The sequence below is a fragment of the Homarus americanus genome, unplaced genomic scaffold (genome assembly GCF_018991925.1).
Source record: "Homarus americanus isolate GMGI-L3 unplaced genomic scaffold, GMGI_Hamer_2.0 scaffold54302, whole genome shotgun sequence".
Classification (NCBI taxonomy): Eukaryota; Metazoa; Arthropoda; class Malacostraca; order Decapoda; family Nephropidae; genus Homarus; species Homarus americanus.
Window position 1 is genome coordinate 136,277 of NW_024751286.1, and position 24,642 is coordinate 160,918.

A 24,642-nucleotide genomic window follows, 5' to 3' on the forward strand; every position below is an offset into this window, starting at 1 on the left:
ATGTCAATTTTTTAATGATCTTCACCTTCAACCTCTTTACCAAAAAATCATTAAGATTTACTTTTGTATACATTGAGAACTCTTGCATCAAACTTAACTTAAACCTTTGAACCACTGTATGATGCAGAAACCATTTTCCAATATGGTCTGACAATGATCTTAAACTCTGACCTGTTGACTCCAAAATCAAAAGCCCTTTTATGATGTTTAGCGACTGAATGAACCACAGCTCACAGGACAGAAACCATTTTCAAATAAAATCAGTGACCTCAACCTTTGAACTGTTGACCCTAAAATCAATGGCATCCCACCACACCATATCACCTCCACCCCCACTGTACTTCACCACGCCTAGTACATTGGCAACCCTGAGCCTGGTCGCACTGTTTGTAAACTTTGTGGCCAACCCGACTCTCACACCCTCTCTCACTACATCCTCACTTGCCTTATGACCTCCTCCTACAGGTCCCCAGCCGTTACCAACACCTCTTCCCTCCCTGACCAGATATCCCTCCTCCTAGTGACAGGCCTGGCACTTGACATTATTAGGGACCTGCCACACTTTTCCATAACCAGATAAATTGTACCGGGAATTTTCCCCCCACACACTCATCAATCTGTCACTTTATGTAACTTGCTGACAAAGCCCATGACCCTTCAGGCTTTTACGCCCTTAATGCATGAGTCATAAAGGCAAGCATGAACTCCACATGCTTCCCAGATGGGAGCTGTAAATGCTTCTGAGCTTCACCTTGCACAGGATGTAAGAGGGTGCCCAATAAACTAGCCCCCTCATGGGCAATTTAAAAAAAATCTAAATTCATCATGCTTACACATGGAACACATGTACAAAACTTGGTTAAAATCCTTCAAATCATCAAAGGTGGGCACGGGCAACTTTTTTTTTTGCTCCGCAACCATAACTCTGCTGAAATAGTTGTGCCACAAGTGCAACCGCAACGCACAACTTTAAAAAATAAATAAATAAACAAATACTAAAATAAAAAAATTTGCCTATTTACAAGTAAAACAAAATATAATTGATACAAAAAAGTTAATATTATCAATATTTTATTACAAAATTAAAAAAAAATTCCTCACTGCCACTGGCTTCAGTCTCAGTGGACTGGCTGTCAACAGTCTCAGTCACTTCAACTTCCGTGTCCACGTCCTGGTCGGCAGGATCACTGCTGCCGGCCTCGTCACAAAACAATCCATAATACTAGTAATAACAAGAAACTGACGCCTTAACTGCAGTGCTACTGACTGCCTGACTGGTTATGATATGAGTCATTCCTCCCTCCCCTTCCCTCACTGTAGCTGCCAGATATCATCTTTCACATTAACTCTAGTTTCTAGAGTTTATGTGAAAGATGAAATCTGGCAACTACAGTGAGGGAAGGGGAGTGAAGGAGTGACGGAGAGGGGGGAGGGTGGTGAGGGTCTCATCTGGTTTACAGTTCAGAAATATGCTGCCGACCTGTATCATGTGTACGCTGAATCATTCCATCAGAAACAGAAATTTTCGCAATGTGCGGCTCTAAAGATGCCCGTTTGTTTATGCGGTCGTACAATTCAATTATTGACGAAAAATTTGGCCCCTTGCGCTTGAAAATGCTCGTATGAGTTGTGCTGCAACCCGTGCCGCAACGCCCACCTTTGCAAATCATGCACGAGATATGCTACAGAAAGTAACTTTTAACCTGCTCACTAATCTGGAGAGACAACAGGATCAAATACTGAAGTACTCAACCATTTGAAGGGTGAATATATATATTTTTTTAATACTTACCACGGAATTGTATGGAGTTCCATTCCCTGTTCACGTAACATGCATGCCAAAGGTTGCAATCCTACTTCAATTTTTCTTCTCTTGTTAGGCCTGTTGCCCACTGTACCACTGGTCTGGATGCTGCTCAGCTGGGTCACATCGAGAACTCCATATCCTTTGGCATCTTCAAAAATCTACAAACAAACAATATACTGTACGAATGAGTCACTTTCGATTGGAGTGATTAATATGCCAATTCTTACTTATAAGATAACTGAAGTAAGAGTTTGCAAACTTTATTTTTGTTGCAATTCCATAACCAACCTTCAGCTGTTAATGAACCAGGTGTTAAAAAATGGAAAATTTAACAAACTTAATGGACCATAAAAATATTTGTGATAACACCTGCTCTACAGAACAGGTGTGTTAATTAACCCTAACCCTGGTACCTGTAATAAATGAACAAGTAGCATAAAAATAAATACTGTACAGAAATGGAAATGTACGACACTCACCAGCCCAGAATCTGTTTTGGGGTGTGTGTGTGTGTGTGTGTGTGTGTGTGTGTGTGTGTGTGTGTGTGTGTGTGTGTGTGTGTGTGTGTGTGTGTGTGTAAATAATAAAAATAATAATAATAATAATAATAATAATAATAATAATACTGTAAATGATTTATTAATAGAGTTGCAGCCAGTGGCTGAAAATATACAAACTTACATGTGATTTAGACATAATAATACAGTCTCTCCTCGACTTACGACGAGGTTCCGGACCGACGACCAGGTAGTAAGTTGAATTGGTCATAAGTCGAAAAGGCGAAAATAATACATAGAAAATCTAAAATGAAATACGGTTCATTTTCATATTGCATTATTATTTTCATTTTCATCTCAAAAGTAATTGAGTCTCTTTTTCTTCTGAGCACCACCAGAACTCCCATTTTATGCTTGCCAACCCTTTAAAAGGGAATTACGTAACGACACACGAAATATCCTAGTAGGAGTAATCTACAGAAGACTACACACTAATGTCAGATTTTTCTTGATAAATTTTCGGAGCTTATCACTATCATAATTTCAGAGAGGAAACGTTGCTACATTGCAGGAGATTTCAACCTTGATATAATAAAATCAGACACTGACACCTCAGTATTAGACCTTCTTGCTATCCGTCATTCTAAACTCTTCTTCAACACTATAACCAAACCCACTAGAGTAACTGCCACCTCTGCCACTGTGATAAATCATATCTGGACTAACAACACTCCAAACAATCTTGCAAGTAGAATTATTTATAACAATATCTCAGATCACTCCCCAGTTTTTGCCATGTAACAGCCACAAGACCTGAAAGGTCTAGTAGTCTCAATACAATACAGAGCCTACTGCACCGACAACATGCTCCTTTTTTAAAACAACCTAATGAATGCTAACTGGGATTTTGTCTATTCCTCCGACAACCCTAACGTGAACAGCTGCAACTTCTCTTGCATCTTCAATGTTTACTTTGATAAATGCTTCCCGCTCAAGACTAAGTCAGTGAAAACTGTATCCATTTCCAAACCATATATCACAAGCAAAATTAAGATAATGATAAAAGAAAAACACAAACTCCAAAGGAAATTTGCAAAAAGACCCATAACTTTCGGCGATGCTTACCGAAGTATCAGAAATAGAGTAACTCAAGCAGTTAGAAATGCCAGACGTAACTACAGTATTATATAAATAAGCTCCAGTCAGCATCAGACGACGGTAAGAAAACCTGGAATGTCATAGATTCTATTCAGAACAGGAACACTCGGCCTTTGGCCCCCCCCACTCAGCTTTTATGATAAATGATTCAGTTGTAATAGAACCCTCCCTCATTGCCAACCACTTCAATGAATATGTAATTAATGTTGGCAAAAATCTTAGAGAACATCCCTGATCATCATGAGCAATTTAGAGCCTACCTGCCAAACAGACAGCAAAATGAGCTGTTCTTAGCCCCAGTCACAGCTGATGAATTACTGGCCATCATAAAAATGTCCAAAGATGCAGCAGCAGGCGAAGACAATATACCAATGAGCATCATTAAGAAAGTAGCCCACTTATTGCTACCTGTTCTCCTACACATTTGTAACTCCTCCTTCACTAGTGGTGTCTTTCCTAATAAACTGAAAATTGCTAAAGTTCACCCAGCATATAAAAAATTTGGGGACAAAGGTCTCTTCAAGAATTACCATCCCATATCAGTCCTCCCAGCCTTGAGTAAAATACTGGAGAAGCTAGCATGTAGTTGACTAAATTCCTTTTGCAATGCCAATGACCTCTTTACAAACTCCCAGTTTGGATTTAGAACTAGAAGGTCGACTGAGAGTGCTCTGCGTCCTTTACTAATGACATCTTAAATTCCTTTGATGACAGTTAGTTCACAGTCAGTATTTTCTTGGACCTCTCTAAAGCCTTCAACCATACCATGCTCCTTTCAAAGCTTGAACATTACAGCATTAGGGACCTGTCCCACAATTGGTTTACCTCATATCTGTCCAACAGGATGCAGTCTGTCTGCTATAATAATCACCAATCTGACTCCTTGCCAATCTTGTATGGCATCCCCCAAGGTTCCATTCTCGGTCCAGTACTGTTTTTGTTGTACATAAGCGATATAGTCCACGCCAGCTCACTCATAAAATACAACTTATTTGCAGACGACAGTAATCTCTATGCCAGCAACTCAGACCTCCATTCCTTGATGAGAACTATGAACACTGAATTGACTAACGTCAGGACCTGGGTAATACGTAATAAACCCATTGTAAGTGGTATTCAAACTTATGATACTCGCTGATTTAGGAGGAATTTTTATTTTTATTATTGTTTCATTTTGGTGCTGGTGAGTTGAATCTATGGTTGCCTGGATCCTGGATAACTGGGATTCTACTGTACTATCAAACACCATGTTAGTGTTTCTCTCACCCACAGATTCTTCAATTTAACTCAGTGATCATAGGTCAATTTTTTTATAACATAATGTACATGGCCAGGAAGCAGTCATGGTCTTAAACAGTCACGGTCTTACACTGCAAGGAGACAGCTACAGTATTACCTTATGTGAGTTTCACTGTACCTTATTGGGATAAAATTTGCAATGTAAAAAAGTTCAAAGTAAAATGTTGGATTGAGCAATAGTATAGTAGTGTTTGAAAGTAAAGTATTACATCAGTAAAATGTAAACAAGGAAGAGTGCTGGAGGTTGTAAATGTACTTACCGGTATTTAATTTGGAGCATTGTTTAGCATTTACACACACTTGCAGGGTCTCAATTGTTTCTCTTACTATTGACAACACAACATACTGTACATATATTATTTATCACTTTTAATATATTTGTTTAATTTTTGTATTTCTTTAAGGTTCTCTATTATTATTATTATTATTATTATTATTATTATTATTATTATTATTATTATTATTATTATTATTATTATTCGGTTAACGAACAAAAATTTTATTAACAAAATCCTTACGAACAACATGTTTGGTTGTGAACATCAGCTGATCAGCTGATGGGCTAGTCTGCCAATTCAGTAATCTGTTCTATGTTTACATTCGTTTCCAGTTGAGTAAATATAAAGAAAGTTGTGCTCTATAATATTTTTGCATTTTTTATATTAAAATTATTAGTAATTTTAACATTTATTTAACATATTGATAATATATGCAGTAGAGGAAACTAGTTTTTTCTGCTCCCATCAGATGCTTGAGTCGGCCACAAGGCGTCAGTTGAGCTTTGAAAACAGTGGAGTGAGCATCTATTTTGTTGGTGTCTTGAATATTTTTGCATTTTTCATTGAAATTATTGGTCATTCTGAACTTTAGTTAACATATTGATAATATATAGCACAGTGCAGTGTTGATTTAAATAAAATAATCTTGAATTACACCTAATGAACTTAAAATTTTATTGGTGAAATGAGGCATTAAGCATGGTGTCAGGGCTGTTATGAGCAGGATGGTTGCCGCCGCTCGTTTGCTTGTTCGCGTCCCCCACTTGGGAGGGTAGACGGAGGTGGGAACGTGACTGCTGCCTCGACACACAGATCAGACACTACCCAGCCGTCAGTCACAGCTGTACTTGCACCCCGCTGTTTGTTCAAATTCTGGTTGTGATCTCATCACAGGTCCTGGACTCGTAGGCTGTTTACCCAGACCTTCACAAATCGACTGTCAATCTCCGGACACCTATCCCAGCTACTACCGCGGCTGCCACATCATAGCCACTTCCTCCACACCGTCTGTGCCACGGTGTCTCTCCTGTGTAGCGAGACATCGCCCGCTGGCGCCAAATGAGGAAGCTGACTTGACCTTCCCCGAGAGTGGATCACTGCTTTCCAAAACCTTCCACAGGGCCGTCGCCGTAGGAAATATCTGTTCATTGTTTGACTCCCGTAATTGTTTGATTCCCTTAAATGTTGACCCCATTACCGGGTAATTGTTGACTCCCGTAATCGTTTGACTCCTGTAATTGTTATTTGATGTTTGTGTGAGTGGTGTCAGAGTTTTGTGTTATTTTCATAGTAAAGAAATGTCTATCTCGAACGGTTGTCTGTTATCCCTCAGAAAACCATGGTTCTTAACTTTCCTTTAATAAGATCCTTATTAGGCTGGCAAGGGGTTCATATCCCTAAGTCCCAGGCCTTTACACATGGGTCCCCTGAAAGGTGATTTCTCCTCCATCCCCACTTCCTTCTCTTCTCCCTTCTCCTCCACCCCCACTTCTAATTCCCATCATCATCATCAACCAGGAACCTTCTACATACACACCTCAAAGTAAGTGTACTTTACTGCATTTTTTTTACTTTGTATATACTTTTCGGTGAGCTGGAACCAATTACCCAATATCTCATTGAAACAATGGATTCGGTTAATGAAATTTTCGGTTAATGAACGACTCTGTGGAACGAATTGTGTTCGTTATTATTATTATTATTATTATTATTATTATTATCATCACATTTTTGCCCCCCAGGCCCTCATGTGGGTTAGTGACCTGTGACCGGGTGGGCTAAGTGTAAAAAATATAATGCATGTTAGCCCTGAGAGCAAAGATAAAATGATAGTATGGATGACAATGACACTAACCCAGATGGTGAGCTTGGGTGGTCATGGCTCAAACTACATGATACACTCAAGATAAAAGTGAGAGTAATTGTTCACACTAATTACCTTGTGACAGAGTCTTGCTATTAATGTTACCAGAAGTGGAGGTATGGTGTAAGGTTTAGCATTTAAACTAGAACCTTGAGTAACTTTGTTCTTCAGTGCTATCTCATCTAAGTGATCAACTAGAAGTTGATAGATGTGGTGCAGACACTGCTGCCATCTAGGAGAATCATGAATGAAAGTGCTTTCTTCACTCATCTTGCCATCTGAAAATAATTTTTTTTAACATATTACTTATGTGACATAGCTCTCCCCACCACCAAGATCCTAATTCTTGGTATAAATAGCAGTAACCTGTATTTTGGGTTCATCCCTTTGAAAAAGTCTTGTGATGAAACATCATGAATAAAGTTCCATCTCTTAGTGGTGTTTCCTTCACGACCAATATTTAGCTTATTTCATGAATGAACTCTCATTGAGAAGAATATAACATCATTGTAAACTTACCCTTTTGTGGACAGTGTATTAGTATCTGCAGGTTGATATACTCAAGCCAGTGCGTCTGACGAGCAGAAGGACAACTCTCCCACATGGTTAATACTGAATTCAGTGTCTCTTCACCAACACTACACACCAAATATCGCCATTCACTTCCCATCTGAAGAACAAACATACATGTTTACAAATATGAAATTAATCTAAATATTTTAAAGAAGTTTTAAATTAAAAATTTTCTTTTATCCTTTAATAAGTTACCCTCAATAAGAACATTTTCAAGTCAAGTGTAAGAGTTTGTGAAGGTATGACAAAAGTAAGCCTACATCTTTAACTGTCTACCTCCCTTCATATACCCGCCAAATATTCCCCGTCTCATTACTACCATATATACTCGGTGAACGAGAGCTACCCGGTACAGTACGTGCTTTATCCTTGACTACCATACCCCTAGATTCATTCTTTATGATGTTACATGAAGAACAGAACCTCATTCAATATTTATGTCACATTAAATATACAAATACCTGATAACAATGAATATTTACAGATACTTTTCATTTGTTTGCATCTGTTTACATCGCTGGGAAATTTTCAACTGTTCCCCACCTGTAGGTTATATGTTATGTTATTATTATTTTATACTTAATTTCAGTTAGATATTCATATTTTTTTCAGTTATCTGCACACACAATCCTACATACAGAATGAGCAACAAAAAAAATAATAATCATAAGGTTAAAAAATATAAAGGGAATAAACATTTCTTCATGTGCCAGAGTTGGCACACTGAGCAGGGAAGGGAGGATCAGTAGTGTGTGGGAGCACCATTGTTATGAGTAGGTGGAGGCAGCATAGCTGCATTGCTATGGCAAACATTGAGGCCGGGCAGCCTGTCTCCTTGGTAAGTTCTGAACACCTTTTCTCCCAGAGATCCTCAGTGGTGTTGTTTTACTTTTTCTTTCTTTAGAGGCCATAATAATACACCAGTGAAACACTAAATACAGAAAAATCCTGAATGCACATGTGGAAACTGACTCCTCTCCCAACTGCCACCCCAAGAACCCCCCTAAGTCAGAGCTTGTCCAACTTATGCAGGTTTCTGACTCACAGAAGCCAGCCGAGGTGAATTACTGTTTGAGCCGTATTTGAGCATTCACATGCCCTAACATTTACACCTCTCCCCAGTCACTCCCTGCTGTGAATATCTTCATAATCACAAGTAATCATTATAAGAAGGTTTTCCTTGGGCCTTCACTATGAGAACAAAATTTGAATTAAAATAATTTTTTGTTCAAAACTTTTCTAGTAAATTTATAAGCCTTTACCAATAGTTATTTTTTTATGAAAATAACTGGAAATCCTTAACACTGAATCATTCATAGCATGAGAAAATTATTAGTTTTTTTATTAAAATATCAAACAAAGCACCAGTGTTGTCTGTTGCTTCACACAACTTAGCATCAGCAGCTCATCCAGCCCCCAAAATATTTTAATGAAAGCTCTGGTCATTAACACATAATATTGCTTCTTGGATGTCCATCCATAGCTTCTATATTAGTCCTTTACCTCATCTTTCCATTCCCATTTTTGTCTTCCTGTCTCCCTCCTACCGTCCACCTCTGTATAATACATTTTATTCACCAATCTTTCACTCATCATTCTCTAATGGTGTCTAAACCACCTGAGTAAACTCTGTACTGTTCTTTCCAATACTTATTTTGTACAGTATGGTCTGGATTTACGCGGTTTTGGTTAATGCGTTTGGTCATTTACGCGGTGCTTTGCCAGAATGTAAATGCTTTAATTACGAGGTAAATTTGGTCATTTACGCGGAGAGAGGCTGGAGATCCAGACACTCCACTCCATTTTTTATTCAAGCGGTCCATTCTCGACCATACACGGGAAGCGGCGAGGTGAGTGGTGCGCATTAGGCCGCTCTTACGTTATCGCTGATGTCATGTGACGTATCGGACTGTGATTGGGCCACGCATCCTTACCACCCACGTATTCTCTCCGCCGCAAGCTGTGATTGGTCTAATGTAACATGATGTGCCCTGCCACCAGAGGGTAGAAGTCGCTGACCTAGCAGGGCCTGTCTCATTGTTCTCAGTCCGCGTATACAGTTCTCTCTTGTGCCTGCTATTCCCCTCACAACTCACAATGGCTTCCGCGGGACCCCCACCACCAGAGAAAAACATTGAATTACCTGGACCAAGCCATGATAATGTGAAGGAAATCATCGAGTTAGGGGAGAAAATTAAGCTCATCCTTGACAACGACCCAGACAAGCATCGGTATGAAGTGTCTAACCACCTTCTGACGAAAGTTATGGAGCCGTATATCCAGATCTATCTCGACAACATCAATGCTAGTCGTCAAAGTAGTATTGAGGACTTCCTTGCCCGTAACCCACCACAACCACAGCCAGCACAAGTCAGTGATAGTGATAGTGATACTGACAGTGAAGATATGGACTTTGAGAGGTTTGTCTGGGAGGTCCTGCAAACCTCTGCGAGTAGTGAAGTGAAAGTGATTCACCGGAGGGCAACTAATCTGCCCTCTGCCTCGGAACCAGCCACCATCCACGTGTGCCGACCCAGCTTTTCTACTAACGTAAGTGTTAAAAAACCTAATATTATTGATATTTCTCTTCTATAGTATGTGTGTGTGCATACCATCATAAATCAAGATACTATTTTTACTACAACGTACGTATTGTGTCGGAAAAAGTGGAGTTTGGGGGTCGGCCCAGTCTCTATTTCAATTAATCCCATATGTTCTGTTATTTCGTTTACGCGTTTCTCTTTTTACGCGGATCTCCACGGGTTCAATTGACCGCGTAAATGCAGACTATACTGCATTTAAATTTCTTTTTTATTTCTGTATTTTTTGTTCTCTACATTTTTCATCCCATATGCAGAACATAAATATCTACTATGGCAATAAGATTGAATGACAACAAATGCAGGGAGTGTCTGTATGCATGTGTATTCTTAATTTCAGCCACACAGCATAACAGCAGCAGAAAGCATAAAATGTGGGGGAATAATAAAATTAAATAAATAAATACATAAGGCAAATAAATATAAAAACTTACAGCCTTAGTAAATGTGAGCAGAAGTTTAAGTAAACTGGACTGAAGATTATGATGAGATGTCAATTTTTTGTTTGCCAGAGCCCTCTTGAGAAATGATGGCATAGGTCTTAAGACTTTAGTTGGGACAAAATCTTGGTGTTGAATTCCTCTCATTTTACAACACTTTATAATACCTTCCATAACACTGACAGTGGTCCGAGCATCAGTACTGGGGAGGTTATTATCATACACCCATATGCATGTTCTCATTAGATCTGTGGAGATAAATATTCATTAATTTTTTTTTTTAGTTTATTTGATAACTTAAAGCCTAAAGTTTAACCACCCTCAAACTACAGTATCTTGGGAAGGGGGTGGGGGGGGGCTAATCTTAAAGTGATCCATCAAGGCCAAAATTGTCAATGGTCTCACTTGTGGTGACGAATACGTTATTCTTTATCAACTTTCTGAATCCTGGGTCCACATATATTTGTTGCCTTAACAATCAGTTTTCTAAAGAAATTTCAACCATCATCCCAAAACTTGTTGAAATCACATCATCTACTTAGTTCAGACTTGTGCTTACCAATAATGAACTTGAAATGACAAAAAGAATATTATGTTGCTATTCAGTGGCATGTCCAAGGGGTGGCCACAGCCCCCCCTGAAATCTGAGTGGCCCCCCACTCAAAGTGGTGAGATGCGTATGGTGATAAGACCTGAAGAGCAAGAGTTTCTTGGAGGAGGAAGCTGTATTTTGCTTAACAGAGATCTATGAGAGTGAAGTTGAAGATCTCAGCAATGAGCTGCACCAAGGAAAGAGGATTTTGGAAAGGAAAGCTCAAAGTGGAATGCAGAAGCTGTCCAGTGTATTAGAGCTAACGGTGCTCCTAGAGCCCTACAAAGAGGTCTTTAATGAACTGTTTCATCTGTGCAGGATTGCCTTGGCTCTCCCAGTAAACAGCGCTACCTGTGAGCGCAGCTTCTCAGCTCTTAAACTCATAAAGAGCCGTTAACACACAACTATGGCAGACAGCAGACTGAGTAACCTGAGTGTTCTCAACATTGAGGCTAGAAGAGTTAAGTCATTAGACATGGACAAGTTTATTAAAATGCTCTCACTATCCAGCATGACAACAGGTTGTTCTCAAGGTGTACAGTATAGCTTTGTAATACGAGGGTTGTGGCTTTGAGCTTTACCTATGTTCTTTTTTGTGTTCATGTACTGTATTACGGTGTGATTTTGAACAATGTTCATTATATTATTAAAATTTAATTTATATTTCTTTCATATTATATTCAATAAATGGAGTTAAGTGGATTATTATCTTACTATGTAACTTTATTACTCTTAGATGATTATTAGGTTACTGTGGTGTGACCTCATTTGGACATTACTTGTTAGAAATAGGCTTGTTTGAATGGGTAAAATGCATATTTTCTTCCCTGAAAACATGATTAGGTGGAAAATTGAACAGCAGAAGCATCTTGAGTTATCTTTATTCTCCAACAGGCTTAAGTTGGTACTATTTTACGTTATAGTTATAGCAGACACTTTAGTGTTGTGTGCTCCTATAGCATCCTGGCCTTGAGTTCAAACAAGGAAATAGATAATGTTATGAGTTTTGAAACTGATGTATGAATTATTTCAATAGGAAGATGCACAAACCTAACTTGAAGCATTAAATTCAATGAACCGCTGTATTTACGCAATTCCATAGCCTGGCATTCATTTGAAATTTTATATGCCCTGGCCCCCCCACACCGGGTCTGTGTCTCACCTTGACCACCCCATCCAAAATGTCTTGGACATGCCACTGTTTTATTTTTTAAACCTGATATTACCAAATTTACTGTTACTCTTTACAGGGTGCACACAAAAGCTTCCTTCACTGGGCTCGTTAATATTTTATTTGTGTTTGTCATCCCTCACCATAAACCTCCTGGCCTAACATGGAGTATTCTCTCATACAAGGGCTCAATACCACAACCTTACTCACCTTTGTTGGATAAAATACAATGCAAAAGATAATTACCTCATCATTACTTGAACACCAAATTCCTTTAACACTCTCTATCATGTCAGTTCATGCCTCAAATGTCTCCTTTCTACTACTATTGCTATGGCCAGTGCCCTAATCAAAACCAGACTCATGACTCTCATTTTCTTCCATTCAATCCCAGTTACAATACACGTCACTCCTTATCAAGCCAGCCATATTTATTCCAGAATCTCTTCAGTCACGGTTCATCATCATTCCCCACCTTTGTTCCTCACACTCCTCCATTTCTGAAAATCATTGTTATCTTACCTCTTCCATCCTTTCACAAGTTATAACTCTTTAAAGATAGAGAATGCATTCATATCGTCTAACAGAATTATAAATTTTCATCTTTTCTATTCAGGAAGCATTAAACAAGCCTACCTTGAATATAGGTCACTAACATTATTCTTGCCCGAAAGAGATTACACTCGCATATTTCTCCCCTAATCCAATACAGCAAAAAAAAAAAAACTTTAAGCTGTGTTTGTGAAAGCTATGCCTCTTCTGACCATAAAATATTAGGTCCAAAGCCCAGGAAAAAAAAAAATTAGTAGCTTAAAATCTTAGGAGGTATTCTCAGGATACACACAATAAAATCCTACAGTTAGTGTGCACTGGTGTATGAATATACTATCTGGAAGTGCCAGTAGGCATGATTTACCTCTTGTAGCATTTTCTCTTACCTTTCCAGTTTTCCACCGGTACCACCAAATGATATTGAGGAAAACGTAACAGATAGTTTTGTGTAATTTGAATGACGTCTCCTGCAAAGTTTTCAAGCAGATAGGGTCGGCTTCTGTTGAGTACTGTCAGTACTAGGTCTAAAACATGGTGAGCAGCCACATGTGGAGTTTCTGGGGAAAATTTGTTTTTAATATTTTTATAAAACAACAAAGAAACAACTACAGTATTCCAGTATTTATAAAATATGATTAAAATATAATGACACATTTCCCACTATGGCTGTGTTTGTTTAAAAATCACGACTTTTTGCTAATCAACTTAATTTTCAATGACCTCAAAAATAAATCAAAAGGTAATTTAGAGTCTCCTTGTTCCCTTATAGTCCCCCATCAACATATTTAAGTATTAGGTTAAACTGACAATAGTTAAGCCATATTTTTTAATTTATCAACAAGTGAACCACATCACAAAGTCTTCTATTTAGTCATCCATATATAGCACAGTACAGGTTTAATGATGGGGGTTATAGCACAGTACAGGTTTAATGATGGGGGTCGAGTTCCTAAACAAAAATAATGTTACACAAATTTATCACAAAAAATGGTTAAGTGGGGATGCAGCTTACTCTCAAATAAAAATTTAGTAAAACCTCGAAAATACCCATAAGTATTACTGTAAATCCTTGTGCGCTCTAGCACCACCTCTAACCAGTCCCCGCCACCATTACTACCTTACCCCAAGTCAACTTACTCATCTACCCCCTGTACCTGTGAGTTGGTTTACAAAAATGCAAGTTCAGTCAGCCGTACCTGTGTGTGAAGCCCTTAAGGTAGACGTCTACTAGCTAGTGCAGAGGTGCAACTCATTTTTTATGCATCTGCCTTATTGTTAATTATGTTGTGTGGGATCATATAAATCAAAGATCCTGTAAGTGTTCCCGATAATGAAATTTTTTATCTCTGTAACGAAACAAGATACTGTATGTATTGTAATAGCCTCTTTCTACAGATAACCATAGGTACATAGTATGCAGCTACCAAACAGGGAAGTACTACCGCCTGAGAAGATATTGGAAGCATAATGTGACAGACCCAGCTGCCATATGTGACCAAGTCCCAGGTTGATGATCTGACTTTCTGCCTCAATTACACACAGTTGCAGGGTCTCAATTGTTTCTCTTACTATTGACAACACAACATACATACATTGTTTATCACCATAGATCTTTTTGTTTCATTCTTTTTTTACTTATTTAAGGTCCTTTATTATTATTATTAATATCATTGTTGTTGGTATTATTATTATTATTATTATTATTATTGTTGTTATTATCTTATTATTATTATTATACTATATTTTTATTTAATATTGTTTTTTAATTTTTCATAAATTTTTATTGTTTATTAATTTTCATTGTTTATTAATTATTATTATTATTATTATTATTATTATTATTATTATTATTATTATTATTATTATTATTATTATTATTATATTTTCATCCCCAGGCCCTAATGTAGGTCATTGACCTGTGCCCTGGTAGGCTAATCCCATAAAAAAATGTGTATATTTTATCTGAATTAATAATTTTCTTGCACCTGCCAAACTTTAAAGTAGATTATCCAAGTCCCCATAAATCAGAAAAGCACCTGAATTTTCTTGGTTCAGAAGAGAAAATTAGGCCACAATCAGCACAACAAAATACTTACAGATCTTACCACAGCAACTGGACTATTTGGCTTATCAGCTGAATGGCATATTATTAAAAATAGGACAACTAATTTAATCCCCAGGACTGCTAGGTTTTAAATGTCAATCAATACAGAAAATTTTGCTATTAAATGAATGTAAGTCAACAGTGGTTTATCTGGCACTCAACCATTGCCAATATGTTAATAAGAAATAGCCCAAGTTTGAATGTAAATGGAAGTGTTTAATATATTCCATGTAGCAAATGTAATTGTAATTATGTAGGACAGACAGGAAAAACACTGCAGCTCAGAATCAAACAACATAAGTACAATATCAGAACAGCATCTGAAAGCAGTGCCCTGTTCGTTCATGTTGGGAATAATAATCATCCCATTACTTGGGAAAAAAGCTTAGAAGTATTCAAATCATCTTGTGTCAACAGAAAGACTTCTGGTTGAAGCTAGTTTGATTAAGGAATTAAAATCAATAAACATTAGTGATGGTCAGTTCAAAACTGATAATATGTTACATAAATTTATTTGTCAGTGACCCAAGGTTAAAAATGCTTTGAAAACCTTTGATCTAGATGTAGGATAGTTATTTAGTGGGTCCCTTATTTTTGACCTGACCTGACTAGTCACGTCACCCCCCTTCTCTTAAGCTCCTCTACGTGTGTGTTGGTGTGGGGATTAGTGGATGACATCATTATGACCTGACCTCATGTTTAATAAGGTCACCCTGTATATTTAAGCCTCTCTCTGTCCATGTAATCCAGTTGCCTCTGAAGATGTCTTGAATAAAGACGAAAGCTAAGGTGCTCCGTTGTTTCCCTTTTCCCGTGTGATTTTATCAAGATTTATCTTATCCACGTTTTCATTGTGGATCTACATGATATATATATATATATATATATATATATATATATATATATATATATATATATATATATATATATATATATATATATATATATACTGTATATATATACTGTATATATATACTGTATATATATATATACTGTATATATATATACTGTATATATATATACTGTATATTTTTTTTTTTCATTTAGTAAATTGCAAACAACAGTAGGTCTCACTTTTCATCAGAATAAAATGTGTTGGTGGTTATTTGGTTGGGTTAATTATTATTACTCACTTAGGGAAGACTTTTTTAAAACGAGCTTTGGTAAAGCTGCAGCACAACATTTCTGATTGGCCCTGCTTTTAAGAATCGTCTGTGAAGCATCTGGTTTTTTCCTTTCTTCTTCCTCAAGTTTTTGGCACTCCTAGAATGATATGAATGACCTTAGCACAAAAAAATATAACAGCTAAAACATATTCTTAAAACATCATGAGTAACTTATAGACTACTCTATCAACTGCCACCAAGACGTGTTCTTCTGAGGGGTTATCTCCACCTTTTAATTACTTACCTGCAACAACCCCCTGTGATGGAATGTCTCTATTCATGAAGCCCTGATAATTATTCCATCTGACATGTTGATGAATCCACCATTGGTATTAAAATAATGGCACCAAATTACAATACCCTCCAGAGCATCCTAAACACTCTCCAGAATTGGATTATCATCAACCATGTCACCAGAAACACACACACACATGCACTCCTCTAACCGTAATTGAAATACTGTGTAACATTCAGTGCCATAATATCCTGACAACGGGGGTTAATTATTATGACCCATTGTATTCTCTCCTCTGTAATCCTTTTGCGCTACCGCTCACAGGATGAGTGTGGGGTGCACAATAAAGTAGCCGCTGTAAGCGGCAAAATAAAAAAATCAATCTAGCCATATTACACCTTCATTTATTTTGACATTAATATAGATGACCAACTAAACTGGAAATAAATGTCAATAGAGTAAACCCTCGATAACTCTGCACAGACGGGGCTCTGGCCCTGCCGAGTTATCCTGCATCCCGACTTATCGAGGCACTTTCCTCCTACAAAAATACAACAATAAAAAATTATCGACCCATATATGTTTACATGCAATTACTAAATGTAAAAAAGTAACCCTAACCAGCACTGCAGGTGAAGAATGAGGCATTATAGTAGGTGACACAAGGCATGGTAGGTGACACAGAGGCATAGTAGGTGACAGAGGCATGGTAGGTGACACAGAGGCATGGTAGGTGACACAGAGGCATGGTAGGTGACACAGAGGTATGGTAGGTGACACAGAGGCATTGGTGGGTGACACAAAGCATGGTGGGTGACACAGGAGGCATAGTGGGTGACCTGGGGCATGGTGGGTGACACAGGGCATGGTGGTGACACAGAGGCATGGTGGGTGACACAGGGCATGGTGGAGGCACAAGGGCATGGTGGGTGACACAAGGCATGGTGGGTGACACAGGGCATGGTGGGTGACAAGAGGCATAGTGGTGAAGAATGGGCATTATAGTGGGTGTAAGGTGGTGTGGTGACACAGAGGCATGGTGGGTGACCAGGGGGCATGGTGGGTGACACAGGGGGCATGGTAGGTGGGGCATGCATGGGTGACACAGAGGCATGGTGGGTGACTGGCATGGGGTGGGCATGGTGGGTGGCATGTGGGTGACACAAGGCATGGTAGGTGCATGGTGGGCATGGTGGGTGGGGCAAGGTGACACAGGGCATGGTGGGTGACACAGAGGCATGGTGGGTGGCAGGTGGTGGGTGGGCATGGTGGTGCATGGTGGCATGGGGTAGGCAGGTGACACAGAGGCAGGTGCATGGTGGGGCATGGTGGGTGACAGAGGCATGGGGTGGAGGCTGGCTGGGCAGGTGGCAGGTGACACAGAGGCATGGGGTAGGCTTGGGTGACACAGAGGCATGGTAGGTGACACAGAGGCATAGTAGGTGATGCAGGTGGCCAAATATGACGAGATTTTCCCAGATAATTTTATATATCTCGGCATTTCCCGAGTTATACTAATACATTCCGAGACCATATCCATGCAGTTATATGAAATGCCAAGTCATCGAGGGTTTACTGTACTATCATAAATTTTCTAATATCTTCCAAATCCTTTATTGGCTCAAGACCCTTGGATTTCCTTTGTCAGGCTCAAGAATATTTACACATGGTGGTTTGTGATGGTAAGATTTGAGCACTCTGTAACATTTCAACCCATGGACTTATTCATCCCTCACATATACAGTACAGTACATTCCTATATTGTCCACCTTCAATTTTTATATTTTTTGCTCTGCTTTTATTTTTCCATAATCTTGGCCTCTCTCCTTATTTTGGATTATGTCAGTTTGGTTCTTTGATTTGTTGCCAAGAGTGGCTAGTTATTTCAAAATACTTTCCATCAATTCTTAGTTTTGTCATGCCGTCACATACTGCCATAATGCAACGCCATACTAGACGCGACTATTTACTGTTGGAGCTTCTTTTACAACATACAATATTACAATGTTATCCAGTAAGAGAGTCGTGATAAGGAAAACACACAAGGATACATCGAGTCCTTAGACACATCGTCACAGACAAGGCATTCGGAGAAACTGAAACTTGTTGACAATGAAGACCCGTACAGAATTCCCAAATCAAGATGGTCGATAAACCCAGATACTTTCCCACCGATAGCGAACATGGACATTATAACTTACACGATTTATAAAAAAAAGTGTTTATACACTTGATGAACTCAGGGCATACAAGTCATTAGATGCTTACAATTTTTTTTCATCTATGGATGGGTTAAAGAAGTGAAGTGTACCAACTTCGGTGATAATATTCTAGTGTTCGGCAGAGTTCGCCATTTGAGTGAATGCCACACCATTAGTCATGGTTAATTGTCAAGGTAAGTGGGGAAGTACAATGTGCCCATTGTAATTGTATGGCCGGTCCAGGAGAAGCCTGTAGCCTACCTTCAATGAAATGGTCAGAACAAACCTTGAAATGTTTGGAAGGCAACCACCCTTTTCTGTTTACCTAAGAAATCCACAAATCCCTCCTCTTCGTAGACAATTCCTGTGTTTTATCTCCTTGATTATAACTGACAGCAGGAAAAGTGAGGAATGATCAGGGTTTGTCTTTCTTCTTAGATGTATTGTGGCATCCGACAACACATGAATTCACCATTATGTAGAACTTACGTTTACAGAGTACGCATGTTTGTTTATGATAGCGTCTATACCTACAAGATGGCGGATAGCTTAAAGGATTATGGGAGTTGAAACGGCGATGCAAACTAAGAATTGTTGCATTTGGCTTCAATTACTGTACTGTATATGCCTCTTGGCTTGTGATAAAAATTATAGCCTAACCAGCGACTCTTTACCGGAACCTCTAATTTTCTCTCATAGCTTTGGTCAAACTATAGGTGCTATATCAAAGGGTCTACTATTTCTCAAAATTAAGTGATTGTTAGCCAAATTTATGTACTATACTGCAATTCATTTGTGGGTTGTTACACTAAACCACACAAAAATATTATTAATTTTGATGTAGAAGTCATAAACAAGCTTGTGGAGATGGACATAACTTTCCCAAAACTATACAGTACAATAAAAGTTCTCTTAGGTACCAGAACAGGTATGCAGAATATTGCTATTATGAGAAGTTTCAGAGTTATACAAGATGTTTTCCAAGAGACCTCTTTTTGTTCCAAGTACAGTACAATAGAGTACAGTACAGTAGAGTACAGAATAGTACTGATTTAGAAATAAGGTGCTAAGTTTTTCTAGCACTGACTTGGACCCAATCATTACCAGTAAACTGTACTGTACTATATTGTACTATGCTGTACTCTACTATACTGTACTGTAATATACTGCATAATATTGTGCTATACTGTACTGTACTAAACTGTATAATACTGTACTATACTATACTGAACTGTATTGCACTGTACTGTATTGTACTGCACTGTACTGCACTATATTGCACTGTACTGTAATGCACTGCACTTTACTGTACTGCACTGTACAGTACAGTACTGTACTGCACTGTACTGTACTTTACTGTACTTTACTGTACTGCACTGTGCTTTACTGCACTGTACTGTACTGTACTGTACTACACTGCATTGTACTGTACAGTACTGTACTACACTACACTGTACAGTACTGTACTGCACTGTACTATACTTTACTGTACTGCACTGTAATCATCAAAAGTTGTACATCTTTTAAGAGTTATAGATGTATTGTGCAGTCACTGTACAACTATTTTCAGTATAAAAGTGAACTAGCTCTCCATTTATTATTAAAAATGTGTAAAAGCTGAACTAAACTAATACAGTGTTGACCGTCACCAACCTTGAGGAAGTATTTCTTCACACTGAAGAAGACTTGGTCCCAGTTGAAGCTGTCACTAGGCCTGGTATCCAAATGTGAAACAATGTTTGAATTATTTAAAAGATGCTGCAGCCGATCGCACCCTTTCTGATGAGTCGAGAAGTGATATAAAATTAATATACATCGTAAACACCGTTGCTTAATATTTTGTTAAATGAAAATTATCTATTACACCTGTATACGTATACGTACCATGAAAATCTGAATTGCTCGAACCTAAGCCGTGTTTGATGTTACCGTAATCGCTTTTCGATTGGTTTTCAGCTAAAAAACTGTTGTATTACAATAATATTCTATCCTAATTGACTTGAATAAATACTACGATACCATGTTTCTGAATATTTTCATTAAAATTCATCCAAATCATTTTCCTTGTCATCGTCTGCAGCACCAAACAGCTTCTCCCAGTCCTCTCCTTGAACAGGGCTAGAGGGCACGTGTTTTTCGAATCGTTTTCAGTTAAAAAACTGTTACATCACACGTATATTTTACCTAAACTGCGCCTGAATGAATATATTCTTGGAAATAAATAGTAGTTTTGCTGAAACGTGATGTATTTCAATGTAAAATAGGATAAAATACATGACGAAAACAAAAGACTTTACCTAACCTTCCGATGTTCTTGAGATGTTATTCGATTTTTTAGTAGTTTTCGGTTAAAATACTGTTATATTACAATGGTATTCTATTCATACTGTGCTTGATATAATACATTCACGGAAATGTAATATTTTTGCTGAAATTACGTACGTATTACAGTGGAAAGTGGGATAAAATCGTGACGAAAACAATGACTTTGAAATAAAATGGAATATTAACCCCTAAATCGGTTAATTCGGACAATCGGCTAAAACGGACACCCTTCCCCCCTATTAGTCCAAATTAACGAGGGTCGACTGTACAGGGTATTTTAATGTAAACAAACCTTTATAAAGCTACTTGAAAGAATTTTTGAGGGATTGTATACTCCAAACATAACATTTCGAAAGGCAAACACCTGGAAAATTAAAGAGTGAACCAATTTATATTTCTCCCTAACTTCAATAGGAGGCATGAAATATATTTAAGGATTACAGTATCAACACTTCAATAAAGACAACAGTCCATGTACATAAAGCTTGCTATATGTAGCTTCCATCTGTTCCTCACCTTGCGGTCTGTGACCCTATTGGAGTCCAGCAGCAAGCAACACTGTTTTATGTCCTCCAGGGCCATTGTTACTGCAGCTGTACAGGAACTGAAATAATGATAATCTTTGAAATTTCTAACTCGGTAAAACAAAATAAAATTAATTACAGCTTTATCAAAATACTTTTCCATTCTACTTATACCTGTACAAGTATTATAAATACAATACTATACTGTACTGTATTTTCTAGATTTATGAACTAATTCAAGCCACTCCTGTTCGTTAAATCAAAAGTTCCGCTAAATCGAGCTTTCCGTTACATTCTCTCGATTTACTGAACTCTTTTGCTAAATCAAGCGCCAAACGCACCACGCATCGCTTGGTGCGTCTGGGTTTGTTTACATCCGCAGTCTGTGTCCTGCGGCCACCGCGTGTGTTCTTCACTGCTAACTCTCGGTCAACTAAGTAAACACTGGAGCACCTTAGCTTTTGTCTGTATTCAAGACATCTTCAGAGGCAACTGAATTTACAGGAACTGAGAGAGGCTTACTGTATATACAATGTTGACCTTATACACATAACATCAAGGTTCAACACAGCATTGAGGACAGTCTTGGTTGTTACACTGAGATCTATAAGGAGATGAAGAAGAGTAGCACCAAGCAGTCAACACTGGATTCATTTGTTCATAGTGGGACGGCATCAGCATCTTCACAACGGCAGAGGAGGAGCACACAGCAGCCAAGGAGGAGCACACAGCAGCCGAGGAGGAGCACACAGCAGCCGAGGAGGAGCACACAGCAGCGAGGAGGAGCACACAGCAGCGAGGGAGGAGCACAGCAGCGAGGGTGGAGCACACACAGCATTATAAAAATCGACATTTACTAAAACCTAATAAAACCTGACCTAACCAACCAAAACCTACCTAACCTTACCTAATTTTTGTTTTTAATTGGGCACCCCCCACACACACATTCTTGTGTAAGATGAAGCGCAGAAGCGATTACAGCGCCCAACAGGGAAGCATGCTAAGTTCATGCTTGCCTTACGTCTCATGAGTTAAGGGCGTAGAAGCCTGAAGAGTCGAGGGCGTAGAAACCTGAAGAGTCAATGGTTTTTATGTCTAAGCAAGTTATTGGAAGCTCCAACAACTTGTCCCTGAATACGAATTTGCAACTTTCGATTTACAGCAGTACCTACTTTGCTGCTAGGTGAACAGGGACCAGGGGGACTAAGAAGAGTGTCCAAACAACTTCCGCCGGCCAGTGAATCGAACCAGTGACATCCTGCTTGCGAGGCAAGAACTACCTAACTTCCTAGCCGGGAGGAGAAAGTTAGGTAGCTCTTGCCTGGCAAGCAAGATGTCACAGGTTCGATTCCCGGCCTAGCCGGGGAGCGGACCCCTAGTCATATTACACAGAAATTACTTAGCCAATCAGAGCACACTCACAGTAAAATAACGTTTGTAGGAACTTAGCCGTTACGCCAAACTATCCACTGCCCAAAATTAATGAAATGAACTTCTCCTTCTGGTGTAAGCCATCTGTTCCACTTTACCAAGATTATTGCCAATACATTTTAAATGTGCCAATTACACAACCTGTCACTATTATATGTTACTATACAAAGTTATCCCATCCTCGTCGTCAAATACTGTGGTGTCTTCATACCTTAAGGCTGTTTATGTAGGAGAGATGAGACACAGTATTATGAATCCTGTGTGTTTTACAGCTCCCTCTACAGTGAGTGAGTCTAGTGTCTTCATACCTTAAGGCTGTTTATGTAGGAGAGATGATGCACAGTATTATGAATCCTGTGTGTTTTACAGCTCCCTCTACAGTGAGTGAGTCTAGTGTCTTCATACCTTAAGGCTGTTTATGTAGGAGAGATGAGGCACAGTATTATGAATCAATGTGTTTTACAGCTCCCTCTACAGTGAGTGAGTCTAGTGTCTTCATACCTTAAGGCTGTTTATGTAGGAGAGATGAGACACAGTATTATGAATCCTGTGTGTTTTACAGCTCCCTCTACAGTGAGTGAGTCTAGTGTCTTCATACCTTAAGGCTGTTTATGTAGGAGAGATGAGACACAGTATTATGAATCCTGTGTGTTTTACAGCTCCCTCTACAGTGAGTGAGTCTAGTGTCTTCATACCTTAAGGCTGTTTATGTAGGAGAGATGAGACACAGTATTATGAATCAATGTGTTTTACAGCTCCCTCTACAGTGAGTGAGTCTAGTGTCTTCATACCTTAAGGCTGTTTATGTAGGAGAGATGAGACACAGTATTATGAATCCTGTGTGTTTTACAGCTCCCTCTACAGTGAGTGAGTCTAGTGTCTTCATACCTTAAGGCTGTTTATGTAGGAGAGATGAGACACAGTATTATGAATCCTGTGTGTTTTACAGCTCCCTCTACAGTGAGTGAGTCTAGTGTCTTCATACCTTAAGGCTGTTTATGTAGGAGAGATGAGACACAGTATTATGAATCAATGTGTTTTACAGCTCCCTCTACAGTGAGTGAGTCTACATATAAACCATCAACATTTAAAGTAAATAAATAGTTGTTGCTATAATAATATAAATTATTCCTTTATATAATTATTTGTAAAATAATAGATAACAGTCACCCCATTACAGAACTAGTATAGAGCAATGTTACTTGTTAATTGGTCCACTCATATTTAATTGACCTTTTAATACGAAATGGGGAACTGACATGTTAAGGTATGCTTCTCTCAGGCAAGACTATAACAAACATATCCTGCCTAGTTCTCAGGAGACAACCATAATCGTTGTCTTGTCTGCCTAACTCAACACAGCATCTCTACAGACCGCCATCTGTACACTAAGCTTTGTCAATATTTCTTTTTAAATCATAGATCTACAAACCAACATATTTAAATCAGTTGATAATATATTTTCTAAATCATGGACATATTCTTTCTCAAATCTAATAATGTATTTTCACATTAGTTTACCTGGAGTGAGTTGAGTGGGACAGGGCCACATGGCCTTGATGGCCGGCTCAGTTGCCAATCCGAAAACATAATCTATGACAATCTAATTTGTAGCATAATAAACTAGTGTTTACAGTAAGAAATAGCTGCACTTATAGAAAAGAACAGAATACATTACTTCAAAATAATTTTTTATATTCTAAGTTCTTGAATATAAATAATAAATAAACGCACTACCTAATACCTCTCTAGTCGCTCGAGGCTCCTACTACTGTAATAAAATCTCCTTGCTTTCACTGTTTAATATTTGCATACAATTTACAGC

General features: G+C 38.4%; 1 protein-coding gene across 1 annotated transcript in view; it reads right to left on the reverse strand.

The window, feature by feature from the left end:
* LOC121854586 (serine-protein kinase ATM-like) overlaps positions 1–24,383 on the reverse strand; it is a 134,334-nt gene extending 109,951 nt beyond the window's left edge. Inside the window, exons 1-9 of the mRNA XM_042349271.1 lie at positions 24,339–24,383; positions 21,379–21,466; positions 20,191–20,316; positions 16,069–16,198; positions 13,218–13,388; positions 10,511–10,764; positions 7,423–7,573; positions 6,979–7,181; positions 1,793–1,965 (exon numbers count right to left, since the gene is read on the reverse strand). Coding sequence (XP_042205205.1) covers positions 1,793–1,965; positions 6,979–7,181; positions 7,423–7,573; positions 10,511–10,764; positions 13,218–13,388; positions 16,069–16,198; positions 20,191–20,316; positions 21,379–21,444 — 1,274 coding nt within the window. The 5' untranslated portion in view covers positions 21,445–21,466; positions 24,339–24,383. The remainder of the gene's footprint in view (positions 1–1,792; positions 1,966–6,978; positions 7,182–7,422; positions 7,574–10,510; positions 10,765–13,217; positions 13,389–16,068; positions 16,199–20,190; positions 20,317–21,378; positions 21,467–24,338) is intronic.
* Positions 24,384–24,642: the final 259 nt, after the last annotated feature.